Genomic DNA, 17,500 nt, shown 5'->3' on the forward strand with positions numbered 1-17,500 from the left:
AGCAGGAAGAAGAAGAGGAGGAGGAAGCAGTAGCAGGAAGAAGAAGTGGAGGAGGAAGCAGTAGCAGGAAGAAGAAGTGGAGGAGGAAGCAGTAGCAGGAAGAAGAAGAGGAGGAGGAAGCAGCAGCAGGAAGAAGAAGAGGAGGAGGAAGGAGCAGCAGGAAGAAGAAGTGGAGGAGGAAGCAGTAGCAGGAAGAAGAAGTGGAGGAGGAAGCAGTAGCAGGAAGAAGAAGTGGAGGAGGAAGCAGTAGCAGGAAGAAGAAGAGGAGGAAACAGCAGCAGGAAGAAGAAGAGGAGGAGGAAACAGCAGCAGGAAGAAGAAGAGGAGGAGGAAGCAGCAGCAGGAAGAAGAAGAGGAGGAGGAAGCAGTAGCAGGAAGAAGAAGAGGAGGAGGAAGCAGCAGCAGGAAGAAGAAGAGGAGGAGGAAGCAGCAGCAGGAAGAAGAAGAAGAGGAGGAAACAGCAGCAGGAAGAAGAAGAGGAGGAGGAAGCAGCAGCAGGAAGAAGATGAGGAAAAAAAAAACGCAGCAGCAGGAAGAAGAAGAAAGAAGAAGAGGAGCATCGACAGACGGAGGAAGCAGCAGCAGGAAGAAGAAGAGGAGGAGGAAGCAGCAGCAGGAAGAAGAAGATGATGAGGAAGCAGCAGCAGGAAGAAGAAGATGATGAGGAAGCAGCAGCAGGAAGAAGAAGAGGAAAAAGAAAAAAGCAGCATCAAAAAAAAAAGAAAAAAAAAAGACGGAGGAAGCAGCAGCAGAAAGAAGGAGAAAGAAGAAGAAGAGGAGGAGGAAGCAGCAGCAGGAAGAAGAAGAGGAGGAAGCAGCAGCAGGAAAAACAAGAGGAGGAGGAAGCAGCAGCAGGAAGAAGAAGAGGAGGTAGCAGCAGCAGAAGAAGAAAGAAGAAGAGCAGGAAGAAAGAGAAAGAAGGAGGAGCAGCAGGAAGAAAGAAGAAGGAAGAGCATCAACAGACGGAGGTAGCAGCAGCAGGAAGAAAAAGAAGAGGAGGAAGCAGCAGCAAGAAGAAGAAGAGGAGGAGGAAGCAGCAGCAGGAAGAAGAAGAGGAGGAGGAAGCAGCAGCAGGAAGAAGAAGAGGAGGAGGTAGCAGCAGCAGGAAGAAGAAAGAAGATGAGGAAGCAGCAGCAGGAAGAAGAGGAGGAGGTAGCAGCAGCAGGAATAAGAAGAGGAGGAGGAAGCAGCAGCAGGAAGAAGAAGAGGAGGAGGAAGCAGCAGCAGGAATAAGAAGAGGAGGTAGCAGCAGGAGGAAGAAGAAGAAGAGGAGGAGGTGGTAGCAGCAGCAGGACAAGAAGAGGGAGGGAGGAAGCCAGCAGCAGGAAGAGGGAGAGAGACAGAGAGACAGAGACAGACAAATAGGGGGTTGGAAATGAAGACTGGAAGATGTACTCGCTGCTGCTAGCCCTGGAGAGAGGAAGTTTTCTGTAGGTTTGATAATGACCAGGGTGCGTGACTGAGCTGATTGAACTGACAGCAGGTATGGAGGAGGAGGAGGAGAGGAGAGTGGTGGAGTTGCAGTCGCGTTCAAAGGAGAGCCAAGGGTCAGGGAACAGAAAAAAAGAAGTCAGTGGGGCTAGTAGATAAAGGCCCAAGCCTCAATGCTCCTAATAAAGGTACAAAATTTTAAGTCTGGAGTATGTATAGAAGAGAACTGGTTCACCTTTCAGGGTCTACAGAAGGGGTACAGGATCGGTAACTAAAACACTGTACCCATGGCTCTCTGAGGATGCTCAGGACTGACCCAAAGCCTGGCATTTATCCTTTTAGTGCAGCTGTCAGGAATTGGACAGAAGGGGTCCTAATAATTGACCTCAGTGTCTTCTAGATGCCCCACAATATGTATAGGATTGGAGAGGGTTAAGTATCTAAAAGTACATAACTGATGACCACCATCCTGCAATCTGAAATGGACTTTACCTTACCTTGTATATTTACATCAATACATGTTCCTCGGAGAAGTAAAACAACTATACAAGCCAACAACTTTACTGGACTTGGAATAACATAACACCGAAATATAACATATTGCATTTGCCATAAAAACTGGCTTAATATAATAATATTTATCTGACAAATTCTCCTCCCAATACGCATTAGAATTCTATTTGACCAATTAAATAACAAGAGCTTCGAAAATGAAATGCAGTATTCCCTTACTAACTAAACTTCTGATAATGTAAAACATAAAATAGTTGTTCATTAAAAAATTCCTTATATGTGAAAATCTATCAAGTATTAAGTTTACATAAAAATAAATCTTTCTCCACTGACACAGCATACATCACCGGGACAAGCCTTGCTCATTCAACACGATGCCTCTCCTCAGAAGAAAGCTACAAGGTAACAAAGTCTGTATAAAAATCTAACCATCGCCATTCAGTTCCCTTTCAAGTACCTTCTGTGACAAACAATCGTACTCTCAGTATGTTCCATTTGATCTTTTATTTCAGAATTATCATAACCTTTCTACCTTAATAGAAGCATGACACAATCAGCACTACCCATGAGTTTAGTTTTGCAAATCACAGGTGCTACACAGACAGCAACTGTAAAATCCTTCTGTTTCCTGTAACTTTAGCTTAGCACAAGGCTGCAGATTAACAATTGCTGTTGCATCACCTATCACCTTAATTCAGTCATGGCCACAAATAGAAATAAGCAGGGAAGGAATGAGGGATACCTCAAGGAACGTCAATGCCAATTCTTGAGTGTGAAGGCTACTCCCGGGTAGGTGACTTTGCCCTTAGGCTGAGATTGGGATGGGATGCTGGCATCCAAGGTTGTTTTCCTTTGGAAAAGTGGAGACGACCCTCCTCCTGACTGGGCTTGAGGCGTGATGGTCGAGGTGCTGGGGATTCCTCTATGATCTACATTTTCTACAGTAGTGGTAGTGATGCTGGAGGCAGTTACACTGGAACTGAGCTGAGGAAGGGCAGGCTGTGATGGAGATAACAGGGCCTCACAAGGGTAACTCAAATTACTGGAGGGGAAGGAGTCAACAGACGGCGATGACACTGATGGTGATGTCCACGGGTAGTGCTGCTTCCTATCTCAGGAAAGGAGCGCGCGGATTTCCTTGTGTACGTGGCAGAGGAAGTCTACATAACTAGGAGCACCGTACATACTCTTGTCTTCTACTAAATAATTTCGCATTACCATTTCATGCTTTCCTTGTTGTGGAACCACAAACATCTGTTAGGATTAGAAATTGGCAAATTATTACAAATTCAATTAACACATGAAGGATTCATAAAAATGTATGCAACTGATACTTTTTTTTCTTATAGTTTTCTACTTCAATTCTATTCATTTAGAGAATTAACAACAATGTATAAAAAGCTCTTCATTACATACCCTAACGTGCCTCTTCCTTTGAGCACGAATTGTAGCAATGATATCCCGCACTCTCCTCGAGACAGGATTGTCCAGCTCAGGCAGCTCAGCCATGACAGGGTCTAGCTGGTGGGGAGCATTTACTCCAAACACATTGTCTAACCAAGTTGGAGAAGTGCTGGAACCAACCCAAATAAACATCTGGATTCCATTTTCCAGCAAGAATACACCATCTGGCCGCAATTTGTCATAAGACGTGCGAAGTGGAGCAGGAACTCCGGTGTTCTGCAAATACAGACACATAAGATGGTGTATGCTAATAACTGATATTCAGTTATTATAAATTCCATTATGGGAGACATGAAAACTTTTTGAATTAGAGGAATTTATGTTGAAAAGTTTCTTTCCATGAGAGTATTAGATTGTCCACATGTTACTTTTATCAGATATCTATTGTAATATTCATATTAGGCACCAGTTTTCAAGTTCAGCAAGGAAGAACATCAAAATATTTACAAAAAGAGGAATCCCTTCTAACCAAGCCCCTTACCTGTGGATCGTCATCTAAGAGGGGAATGAGACGAGGGTAATAGTACACAACCGATGCATCTACTGACATGGCCATCAAGAGATACATTTGCAACGATCTTTCATCACAAGTCAGGTCCTGGCCACCACTCATAGCATCACTCTTGCTCAGGCAGTTAATATAAAGTGGCAATAACTTCATTAATTCTGGAAGTATAAGCTGTCCAGCAGACGAAGGGGATGCACAGTTCTTGCGGTAACAAGCCAAGATGTTTGCTGTTCTGCTGATAAGGTCATCCTTTACCTGTAAATATATTAATATAAAATAGGGTGTGACATCAAAAAGTACCATGGAAGAATATTTCAAAAGCTATTAACACTGGGTTAAAATTTTGGCTAGTTGTCATTAACGGGGGTTGCTGACACGCAACAAATTATCCTGTTTGTGCCCTGCTTGTTCAGCAGTTTGCTGCCAACATTAGGCACCCAAAAGCTTATACTTTCATATCTCCATAAAATTTTTAAATCTGAAGATTTATCTTCACTATAGGTGCTATTGACTAAAAGTTTCACCATAGAAATAATGCTGCTACTTTCAGAGAAAAACAAGCCCCATCTGATGAGCCACCAGCACAGGAATAGTCATGATGCGATACTACCATTACTTGGTCCACAACCATCATATATAACAGTAAATCACATCCTTATTACTATTGTACGAATTTGGAAACATCAAATATAGAAGATAATTACCTGTTTTGCATTGGTCTCCAACAACCTCGTAATTGACTGTTTACCAAAGAAGTTCATTAGAGTATCTAAGTCACAGTTCTTATAAAGGTCAGCCATTTGAGTGCAGATATTAAGAGCCATATTTAATATACGCAGTCGCCTCTGGCCATTGCAAGAGGTATATAGCAAGGCCACTTGAATATATACTCCATCTTCCTCTGTCAGCTTGTCATCATGCTTCACTTCTATTGCAATAGCTTTACTGGCATCTATGCTTGCTAATTCTATGTCAGTGGTGTTCGACATGAAGAAATGGCCAAAGAAGTCCACAGGTCGCACACCTTGTGACGTTCTAACCCGCATCACAGCATCAAAAGCGATATTTCTTCCTATGTTAAGTTTAAGGTCCTCCAAAAGCCTAGGACCATCTTTGTTGGACTGGAAGAAAGTATACTTGTAGCTTTGGCCCCCAGTTAGTCTAGGTACTTGGCCAATGGTTGCTAAGTCTACATAGCCATCATTAAATACATATAAATCAACAGAGCAGCCAGCAGCAACCAAATCTTGGCCAAGATTATTGTAGTAGCTTCCTTGTGGTGTCAGCACACTTTTCTCTTTCTCTGTGCCAAGAAGTTTCCTCTCCTCTCTGTTCTTTAAGCTGCCAGGGCCACCACCCACAGGCAAAGAGGAATGGAAAACAATCAACTTGCCAACCCTACCAGAGGCCTGCAAGGCAGCCATCCCTGCCTGAATGGCACAGCCAAGGGCACCCGAGGTCTCACGTGTGGCCTTGAAGTTGTCTGGAATACTTTCCATTAATTTATCAATGTTATCTGCAGCCTCCTGAGGGCTACAGAGAACTCCTCCAGGCACTGGTACAAACATCTCATCACGATCACAGACGACACACATTTCTGGGGCCTGTCCATCAAGCTTGTAGACGTGAACTGCAGAGTCATAAGTGATAAAGCCAACCTTCATCCGTGATTCAGTGTCTGGAGTGCCATTAGCACAGTCCCGCGGCAAGTGCTCCAGAATGGACTTCATATTCTGGCATAAGAGATGAATCACTCCTCGCTGCATCATCAGCAGACTCATCTCTATGACGAAGATGAAGGCAGGCTCCTTAGGCAATTGCTTGTCCTGGAATGGGAAAAGGCGCATCACAGTTCATTGTCTTACTCTCTCTTCTCTTACATTATATTTGTGTAGATTTGTAAATGTGTGTGTGTATGTGTATATGTATATATATATATATATATATATATATATATATATATATATATATATATATATATATATATATATATATATATATATATATATATATATATATATATACAATCCAAAAATATAATTTTACAAACATATATCCAAACATATACATACATATGATATAAAGAGAAAAACATTACACACACACAAATGTGTACATACACACACAAAAGTGCACACACACACACACACAAAAGTGCACACACACACACACAAAAGTGCACACACACAAAAGTGCACACACACAAAAGTGCACACACACACACACAAAAGTGCACACACACACACACAAAAGTGCACACACACACACAAAAGTGCACACACACACACACAAAAGTGCACACACACACACAAAAGTGCACACACACACACAAAAGTGCACACACACACACAAAAGTGCACACACACACAAAAGTGCACACACACACACAAAAGTGCGCACAGACACACACAAATGTGTACAAACATATAAACATACAAACACACACACACACACACACACACACAAATGTGTACAAACATACAAAAACACACACACACACAAATGTGGGTACACACACACCACAAATGTGTACAAACATACAAACACACACACACACACACACAAATGTGGGTACACACACACACCACAAATGTGTACAAACATACAAACACACACACACACACACAAATGTGGGTACACACACACACACACAAATGTGGGTACACACACACACACACAAATGTGGGTACACACACACACACACAAATGTGGGTACACACACACACACACAAATGTGGGTACACACACACACCACAAATGTGGGTACACACACACACCACAAATGTGGGTACACACACACACCACAAATGTGGGTACACACACACACCACAAATGTGGGTACACACACCACAAATGTGTACACACACCACAAATGTGTACACACACACAAATACAGTGTGTGTGTGCATGCGTGTGTGCATGCGTGTGTGCATGTGTGTGTGCATGCGTGTGTGTGTGTGCACGTGTGCGTGTGTGTGTAAATAATAAGTTCACTATACATAGCAGCCATAAAGCAGTCTCTCCTAACCACACAAAGATGTACTTACTCGACAATATTCCGGTGTGGCAATGTATTCGTAAGTACCACAGCACAACTCTGGCCGCTGATACTTGTCTGCACGTGATCCTTGGCCATCCATGTGACAGAAATATTCTTTTGGCACTTCCACTACACCACGGCACAGTTTGCACTGGTATCTGAAAGACAACTTTCTTAATAAATAATGGATCAATAAAAATAAATTAAAATTAATAAGTGTGTGAGGAATGTAAAACATATCAACAAAACACACTTTCAGACCAATGAGCAGAATGGTGGCAGTCAGGTGAAGAGAGAAATGTGTACACAAAGGGAAGATAAAGAGAAATGGTCAAATGAGGTTATACCATGCAAGTGAAGGAATGCAATCCTACTTACTTCCTTCCACCATCCATGAACTGCATGAGAGGACTCATATAGCCCTTGCACCTGTTGCACCTGACAGGACCCGATTCTAAGCTGGTTCCAATATACAAGGCACTGTCATGGCTGCCCACCTGGGCCAGGGGGCTAATGACAAGGCCAAAGGGAACGTGAGTTTGTTTTATCATATCTGGGGTGTGAGGGATGCTGTACATTGTCGATCTAAGGTAATGTGGCGATGCATTGCCACCATCCTTTACTGTGAATTCCGTTGTCACCAGAGGTGGAACCTGTCCCTTGATGTTAGTTATGAACTCTCCACTTCTGCATCGACTGTCCTCTTCCATGACCTGCAAAGGACTGGGCATGTCATCTGGGTTCAGCCTGCGCCCTTGGCTTTGAGGTGCGCTGGGGTAGCCCCCTGCACCTGGCCCTGCTCCTGAGCCTGGGTACCTGGACTGCATGCCACCTCCCATACCATTGACCGGAGGGCCACCTGCACTACTTGTAGGAGGCATGTTTGGTCTGGGTCCTGGAGGCATCCCTGGCCCAGGTGCCATCCCTGGTCCTGGCGGCATCCCAGGACGGGGAGGCATCCCAGGTCCTGGAGGCATCCCTGGACAAGGGGGCATCCCTTGTCCCGGGGGCATGCCAGGACCTGGGGGCATCCCTTGTCCCGGGGGCATCCCTTGTCCCGGGGGCATGCCAGGACCTGGGGGCATAGCAGGCCCTGGGGGAATACCAGGGCCTGGGGGCATACCAGGTCGTGGTGGTACACCCATAGAAACAGGTCCTCCAGGCTGAGGCTGAGGTCCTCCCATGGAAGATGGAGGAAACCCACTTGGACGCACTCCTGCTGGAGGTCCTGCCATTGACACAGGTTGGAAGCCAGGCTGCCCACCTGGTGCACCAGCCATTGACGAAGGAGGCATGCCAGGCTGCCCACCTGGTGCACCAGCCATTGACGAAGGAGGAAAGCCTGGCTGCCCAACTGGTGCACCAGCCATTGACGAAGGAGGGAAGCCTGGCTGTCCACCTGGTGCACCAGCCATTGATGAAGGAGGCATGCCAGACTGCCCACCTGGTGGGCCTCCCATCGATGATGGAGCAAAACTTGGCTGTCCTCCTGGAGGAGCACCCACTGTTGTTGGGAACGAGGGTTGTCCGCCCATTGGACCAGCCATAGATGATGGTGGGAAATTAGGTTGTGTTCCTGATGAAGGAGGGTAAGGGGGCTGCCCACCAGGGGCACCTTGCATAGGTGAATAACTAGGCTGCCCTGCCCCCACAGGGCCTGACGCAGACGACGGGGGGAAGCCAGGCTGTGCAGGGCGAGGAGGAGCTGTCATCTGAGGAGCCATTGGTCTTGGGGAACTTCCCTGTGGCCCAGTAGCTCCGGGAGTGGTGGAGGGTGTAGGATGTCGTAGTCCTGTTGGTGACGCTCCAGGTACCCCTGAGGGAGGGCCAGTTGGTGGCCCACCTGCTGTGTTAGGGGTTGGACCAGGAGGACCATTCTGAAGCCCACCTTGAGGAAGACCATTAGCCATTGGTCCTGGTCCTGAGGGGTGTTGTTTCATCATGGGCTGAAATTAAAGGGCAAATATCATCATATCTTCTTTTTACCTAAACAAAAAAGGCTTCATATTCAAAATTACTAGTCATGACTTGTATTCTCATTAAACAACTGCATATTAAAATTCATGCCATCTGTTAAAATTACATGGATCTTTAAAAGTTCTGGTGATAATTTATGGAGCATTTTTGAGAAGAAATAAATAAATATATATATATATATATATATATATATATATATATATATATATACATTTTTTGCTGTTTGCCAATGCCCTTATTTGATTTAATGTATCCAGATGGTAATAGATTGTTTTCCTTGCACAGACTAATTATCATAACACAGTGCAATAATAATAACAATAAATAAAAAGTTACATGTCTGTTTTTTTCAAATTTCTATAATACAACTAGCACTGCCAGTCACAGCAGGCAAAAACAGAATCCTAAGTATCCTCTAAGAGCTTTTTGCACTTGTGGCAAGTCATTCCCATCAACCCAGTCTTCAGTCAAATTCTTACAGAGGCAAGTTCCCGTCACCTCAGCCCAGAGGAAAATTGTTATTATTAGCATGCCACAGGAATTAACACAGACCATAAGAATATGATGAACAGACACACCATTTATCCCATACTTCAAAATGTTGGAGCCCTTTTCCTTTTCTCCATTAAAAAAATTAATGGCCTACCTTTATATTATACATATCTATCCATCTATCCATTTATCCATCTATCCATCTATACTATATCATTTATATCTATAAATATATTATCTATCTATCTATCTATCTATCTATCTATATACATATTATATATATATCCTATATATACATAAATATATTATATCTATCTATATTATACAAATTTATACATACATATTATACACATCTATAGCTATATCTCTATATATATTATACATAGCTATCATAGACATCTATATTTATAAATAAATAAATAAATAAATAAATATTTATATATATATTATACATAGCTATCATAGACATCTATATTTATAAATAAATAAATAAATAAATAAATAAATATTTAGACAGTTTCTCTTCATGGCATGTTTTGATAATAAAGTAAATTCCCTCAATAAATCAACATTTTTTGATAGAGTTATGTGAAGAATACAGGTTTCTTTTTCTGTCTCTTTCCTCGTGTAAAACACTCATAATATCTATACAAAAAATCTTGTCATCACAAGGAAAAAATATATAACAATCATCAAATTATCCGTACTCATGCAATAATAATTTTAAAAAATGAAAATAAATGCAGTCTCATAAGGCATCTCATAAGATGGCCATCCTCCACAGGATAGCCACCTCTACGCTACTGCCCCAAGTGGCCAGGCTTCACTCACCCCTGATGGCATGCCCTGGGGAGGGCCAGCTGGTGGGCCTAGATTCATTCCTGCCATCTGCTGATTCATCCCTGAGAATGAGGGAGGGCCAGGAGGGGGGCCACCTGGAGGGCCAGGTGGGGGGCCACCTGGAGGGCCACCTGGATGGCCACCTGGAGGGCCACCTGGGTAGGCACCAGGAGGTCTTGCTGGGGGTCTGTAAGAACCTGAATGAAAAGGAATGTATCAGACTGGAGTTCAATAAATTCTCTACCTCATAAAAGGTTTTGAAAAATACAGTTCAATCTCCTGCCTACATGAACTTAGACAGAACTCAAGTCCATCATCTGACAAGAACAAGACAGAAGCTTTACTCTAAAATTCTCTTTTCCAGGAACAGACATAATTCAATTTCAAATTGTGGCAAGTACATAGAGTACCCTTCATAGTCCATACTAAGCTTTCATAATGTTTAGACAAAGAAAATGTGTATAGTTCATGCAGTCTTAACCCCCTTCATCCTGGGATTTGACGAAATTTGTTAAGGTGGCTGGTTAATTTTGGCCAGTAGTGTACATACATATGTACATATATGCATACATATGTCTATACACACACAAATATGTCTATACACACACAAATATGTCTATACACACACAAATATGTCTATACACACACAAATATGTCTATACACACACAAATATGTCTATACACACACAAATATGTCTATACACACACAAATATGTCTATACACACACAAATATGTCTATACACACACAAATATGTCTATACACACACAAATATGTCTATACACACACAAATATGTCTATACACACACAAATATGTCTATACACACACAAATATGTCTATACACACACAAATATGTCTATACACACACAAATATGTCTATACACACACAAATATGTCTATACACACACAAATATGTCTATACACACACAAATATGTCTATACACACACAAATATGTCTATAAACACATACATATGTCTATACACACATACATATGTCTATACACACATACATATGTCTATACACACATACATATGTCTATACACACATACATATGTCTATACACACATACATATGTCTATATACACATACATATGTCTATATACACATACATATGTCTATATACACATACATATGTCTATATACACATACATATGTCTATATACACATACATATGTCTATATACACATACATATGTCTATATACACATAAATATGTCTATATACACATACATATGTCTATATACACATACATATGTCTATATACACATACATATGTCTATATATACATACATATGTCTATATATACATATATATGTCTATATATATATACATACATACACATACACACATACATACATACATACATACACACATACATACATATGTATATAAATACATACACACACATATATGGATATATAGGTACAATGGTGGTTTCATGCTTAAAATTCTCACTGCACCCTAACAGACTACAGTTGTCTTTTACATTACCACTAATCATCCTTAGTATATGTATCAGAAATAACAAATCTAGTCTTACCCAATTACCCGCTCACCATTCTAATTACTATTAAACCAAGTATTTTGCTTGGCCTGAGCACAATGGACAGCAAGGGTAAATAGAACCAGGGTACACAAAATCTGATGAAAGTACAGAGATGCTTTCGACACCATCAGTTGGGCATTCTATTCAAACTAAGAATGCCATGAAATGCCCCTTGGACAAAAATTAACAAAATCTTGCCAAATTTAGTTAAGAACTACTTAATGCAGTATACAACACTTAAAAGGCAATAAATTTAAATGAGTACTTTAACACGGATATTTCTTTTCACGTTCCTGAGAATACTTAGAATAAGAAGTGCATCCTTAACCCATCAGCGACGGGTAAAAATTTTGTCAAGTTTACGTATGCACCGGCTTGTTGGCGCGCACTGGCAGTTTCCCGTTTGCGCCCGGCTCGATCGGTAGTTTGCGAGCGACATATAGCACCTAAAAGCTTTTATTTTTCTAAAATTTATAAAAATATTAAAATTTTGAAGGTTTACCTTCACTTTAGGTGCCATTGCCTAAAATCTTTACCATATAAATGAAGCCGCTACTAGTGGAGAAAAACAACCTCCGTCTGACGAGCCAGTAGCGCGGGAATGGGCATGGCATGATGCCCCCGGCGTTTGGTCCCCAACAGCCATGGCATGTACGTACGTGACACCCAGCGCCAATGGGTTAAGGTAACATCAAATTGATATTCTATGTATCTTGAAATATTTTGTACATTTCTCTCAACACAACTTGAAAAAAAAAAAAAGTTTGGAAAAAATAAAGGGATGGAAAAGAGTTCAAAAGGCTTACCTGGAGGGCCAGGGGGGGGAATCCCACCCATTGGCTGTGACGGCAGCATGGCTCCGTACAAAACCTGAAATCACAGATTCTGTTAGTTATGAAACATTAGGAGACAAGCACTGACTTGTGTGAAGATACCACATAACTGGTTTGGCTTAGACATTTTTGAGTTACAATCTACTGAAGGGACATCATTATTGTCAATAAATCAAAGACTCAGGGTGACCATAAATAGCATCAACAACAAAATTAATGTCTAAAGGCTAAAATTCCTCTGCCCATCCTCAACCTTCAACAATAAACCTCAATTCTTTTATATTTCACATCTGTCAAATTTGGTCCCTGATGTTACAGAGCTCAATTCTACACACCATCCAGGAAGCTGGCAGCATACCTAGTCAGATAGAAAGAAGTATAGGGATGGGCAAATAATGCTGTGGCCTTGCAGCTGGAGGAAAGAAGCCAAACAGTATCTAATACATTGCCTTCACCTTACTATATCATGTTCATACCACAATATAGGCAGACAAATTACCTGTCAGTTTTATATGCCGCTATGTCAATACAACTCAGATTCATGTACAATTTAGCAACATGCTCAAGTATTCAACCATCAACTACAGCTGGCAAGTTATTGAAGATCATTCTCTTGTAAACATACAAAAACCCAGAAAAACAAAATATCTAAAAAAAAATACAACGGACCACATGTAAGTTAAAACTAAATATAGTAATAAAGAAAGTTCTTAAAAGCCCTACATGTATAAATAGCTTTTCTAAAGAGTTACTGACAGAAAACATAGCTGACCCTAACACTGGTCAATGCCTGTTCCAAGCATGAAACAAAATTAGATATTATTAACCCAATGATGCCAGGATGGGAAATATAAATGTCATATTCACTAACCTTAACTTCTTGATTCTGTTTACAAATAAATGGCTCTGCAAACTCAGGGTCATCAAGGAATAAAATAAGAGACCTTACCCAATTACTGTATTCCTTGAATTTTTGGGTAAATTTCTTTCTATGATTTTGAACATTATAAACTATTACCATTCCCATTATTGACATCGTTATCAAATCCACTATTAGCAATAATTTAAAACATATCCAAAAATCCAAGAGACGTGTAAACGGGCAAGATCAGGTAGGACAAGGCATTGACTGCTTGGTGTCTGTACTTTTGTGAACAAATCTTTGTATAAACAAAATCAATACAGTAAAATCACATTTGATATGCAATGGATAAATACCTTCCCATCCTCAAGAAAGTAAATACATGCTATTCACATTTATATATCTATATCCATCTCTTTCTACATCTAAATGTTTATGTACACCTATATACATTTAGATTACACAAGAGGATTTAAGAAAGAAGGAAGAAAAAAGTAATCATAGCACCTCTTTCCAAAAAAAAAAAAATCATTACATTATATGGAATGAAGAAAAAGGCACATGTGATATACATCCAATGATGAGGAGCACAATACAAATACAGTTTTCTTTCTTATTTTACATATTGCACCCTCACACCTAATATGACATCTAACATATTCAAAATTATTCTTGCCACCCCATGCCACTTCCCTGTACTGAAGTACTAATAGACAGATCATCATAAATTACATAGTGCGACGACATTAGCAATAGTTACTGTTGCTGCACTACTGTTTATCAATATACAACAGTCCCCAAACCCTCTCTGCTAGCCCTCTCCTCACTGCCCCTGTGTTCCAATACTGTGCAATAAATGTATCTAAGCCCAATCTTTTTCCTTTTTTCCCATTTCTCAATCATCCTGAATCATTACATCAAGACATACTGTGACTAAACACATACAAGCTTCCCAAGGTATTCAGCTTTCATGACTTACCAACTCTTACAAAACCTTTCACTTTGCAATATAGAGGTACTTTTGACTTTATATGCAGAAGTATAAAATTTAGGGCACTTCTCCATAATAAAACTAAATGCACATTGCCTCCTTTGCATTTCTGCAAAAGCCAGCAAACCTCCTCCAACATATCTACATAGAAAATGAAGTTTCCTCATTAACCCAGTCATGTCCTGCCCTGTTCTAAGTTGTGCACAATAGACAGCCATGCATTTGTTTAGCCCTGGCTGCATTCACTGAGAAATAGCCTTTCAAATAGTATTCTTATAGCCTCTTTTTAGCTTCATTAATTATACAATCATTGATCCCACAGCCAAAGAACAGAGATCATGGTACCTCTAGGTTTCCTTTGTTTCTATTGTTTTCCCTTAAGCAGGCGACTCTGCATACATCCTGGCAAAAGCATTGTTAGGTATAGCACTGAAGGCTCCCATTGTCACTGGGCTAAACAATAAATTATAGAAAGTCTCCAAAGTTTATCTTACAAAATCTTACAAAATCATACAATTCTTCCTCATTTTGCTAAAGGAACTCTGGCTGTGTAAGAGTGTTGTGGAATTAGTCTCTGCGTGGCGCATAGCACCCTAATTTTCGTCTTTTAACGGTAAATATGAGGCCGCTGCAACTTAAACTATGCTGTATCCTACCCAATTCTTCCGCTCAATGAGATGGCAGTGTCCATTTCCGTTCATCTATGCATGTCGGTCTCTAACCTAAACCATTCGTTTAGTAGACTTTATGCCAACTTACAGAAAACTCAACATTAAGAACTCTGGCTGTGTGAGGGTGTTGTGGACAGTGAGCAGTGATATGCAGCAGATTTTTTCCATCATTTTAAAATAAATATGAGGCTGCAGCTGCTGTACCTATTATCATGACTATTTCTTATGCTCTATAAGATAGCAGTGTCCATTTCCTTCTATCTCTGTGCATCACCCTCCTTAACATTAACCATTTCATGTTTAAGTAACTAGTTTTTCCTCTTTCTGTAGCCTTAGATTTTTTCAATCTTAGTGTTATTATAAAAATACAAAATTTATATCCATGGCTGTTACCCTCATACTTTATTTTAGTATGGGATTATGAGGTTACTGTTACTGAGAGAGATGCATACTATTGAGTATAAGAACTAGTCATATACTACACAGCTGCTGCAGCCGTATATTTACCATGTAATGATAAAAATGGTAATTCTTTACCATATGGATGCACTCGCCAGAGACAGTCTCCACATCATAAAATATATTCATCAATGAACACAAGCACAAACACAATCACGTGTACACGAAAATGAAAATGAAACTAGCCACAATGAGAAATGAAAATAAGCGTGACCTTTCGAACTCTTCACGAGTTCCTCTTCAGACAAATACCAAAATGGATCCATTTCAGTATTTGTCTGAAGAGGAGCTCGTGAAGAGTTCGAAACGCTTATTTTCAATTCTCATTGTGGCTAGTTTCATTTTCATATTCATCAATCTAAGTTGCCATGACTGGGCACTGTGGCAGGGTTGATGGCCCCAACACCCCCTGGAAAACATCTTCACCTCAGTATGCACAGCAAGAAAGAGCTAAAACTTGGGAGCCCTGACTGGACTTGGGCTGAGAGCAGTACTTTCCGCAATCTTCTTTTATTTGTGGCGTTACCGTTCTTGTCTGCAGATTATTTATTGTACATTCAAATTGCTCTAACTTAGTGCGTTCATACTGCAAAGATTAACTGATACAAATGTACACTGCATATCATTGCTCAGACACGGTGACCACGGAACCCTGACAGTCTGAATTCTTAACTCATGTTTTCAATTAGTTGGAACAAAATGCTAATACAGAGGGTATATGGGGTTTACTAATCCTGTCCAAGGAATAAATAGATGGTAGGAAAGGTTAGATTTAGGTTTTGGGGTTCACATGATACCCCGGTTTTAGGACTACATCTCTGGACGGAGCATCAACCTTGGTATCAAAACCTTGAAGACTAATCTAAAAATATATTGTCAAAACTAGAATCTGATTTTAGTACCAAAGTCATTAACTCAAAACAAATAATTTGAATAATCCAAACTGGACCTTAGAGAATATAATGTTTTACAGGAACCAAAATGATGCCATCACACAAATCTACATTCCCAAATAAAGCAGCGCAATCTCATCTAAAAAGTACATACAAGATGCACTCCGTCGCGCAATCTCATCTAAAAAGTACATACAAGATGCACTCGGTCACAGGGCAAGGGACAACTTTTCAACACGCACATCAGCAGGTACACGCAACTTATTAACTGCAGAGCAGCCCAAGCTCTATCTTGCCAGAATATGTGAAGGTTGGTTGTCCTTAGCTAGAGTGTTGTAAGTATGGACCATATCAATCATTTCATGATGTCCTTTGGAATTGCCATAAATTTATACACTTTACTGTGCGATTATATAAATAAATATTAATTATTATTTCTTTACATCAAATATAATGGGTTCTATGTTTTGGTTTTTCACACAAATCACTTCCTTGTCTTCTCCCGACACCAAAACAAGCCATATGAAGCAGCCCTTTCTCCCCCTTTCGAAGGCCAACCCCCTTGCGCAGGCAGTTCTCACATCCCCAACATCCACGCAAAGTGCCTCGTCTGTGATGCCCTGCGCCCCTGGAAGTGGGTCTTGGCTCTGCCCCTCACTGGGACCGAGGCTTCATTCGGTAGGACAAGAGCACCTGAAGGAATCTCCCCAGGCCCTGTGCCACAAGCCGCCCTGTGCCACAAGCCGCCCCCCGCCCTCGCCCGCGCCAGGCCCTGCTCGCCAGGGACCCAACCCTGTGGCTCCTCCAGCGCCTGGGCATCGCAGGAACCCGGACACCGCCGCCGACAGCGCGACCAAGGGCTTCCTCCGAGGCCCTGCAAGCGTCCCCTTCAGGCCCTGCCCTCCGCCCCACAGCCGTGCCCCTCGAACGCCCACTGACAGCTACCCACCGCCCACCAGCTGTGCTCAACAGCTGCTTTG

The 17,500-nt window shown here is 41.3% G+C and overlaps 1 protein-coding gene across 1 annotated transcript in view; it reads right to left on the reverse strand.

The window, feature by feature from the left end:
• Positions 1 to 1,976: 1,976 nt before the first annotated feature.
• The window catches only part of Sec24CD (Secretory 24CD), a 16,147-nt gene continuing 623 nt past the window's right edge, over positions 1,977 to 17,500 (reverse strand). Inside the window, exons 2-9 of the mRNA XM_070113818.1 lie at positions 12,618 to 12,681; positions 10,257 to 10,462; positions 7,335 to 8,902; positions 6,964 to 7,114; positions 4,621 to 5,742; positions 3,890 to 4,171; positions 3,361 to 3,624; positions 1,977 to 3,198 (exon numbers count right to left, since the gene is read on the reverse strand). Coding sequence (XP_069969919.1) covers positions 3,058 to 3,198; positions 3,361 to 3,624; positions 3,890 to 4,171; positions 4,621 to 5,742; positions 6,964 to 7,114; positions 7,335 to 8,902; positions 10,257 to 10,462; positions 12,618 to 12,666 — 3,783 coding nt within the window. The 5' untranslated portion in view covers positions 12,667 to 12,681 and the 3' untranslated portion in view covers positions 1,977 to 3,057. The remainder of the gene's footprint in view (positions 3,199 to 3,360; positions 3,625 to 3,889; positions 4,172 to 4,620; positions 5,743 to 6,963; positions 7,115 to 7,334; positions 8,903 to 10,256; positions 10,463 to 12,617; positions 12,682 to 17,500) is intronic.

Source organism: Penaeus vannamei, chromosome 3 (genome assembly GCF_042767895.1).
Source record: "Penaeus vannamei isolate JL-2024 chromosome 3, ASM4276789v1, whole genome shotgun sequence".
NCBI classification, from domain to species: Eukaryota; Metazoa; Arthropoda; class Malacostraca; order Decapoda; family Penaeidae; genus Penaeus; species Penaeus vannamei.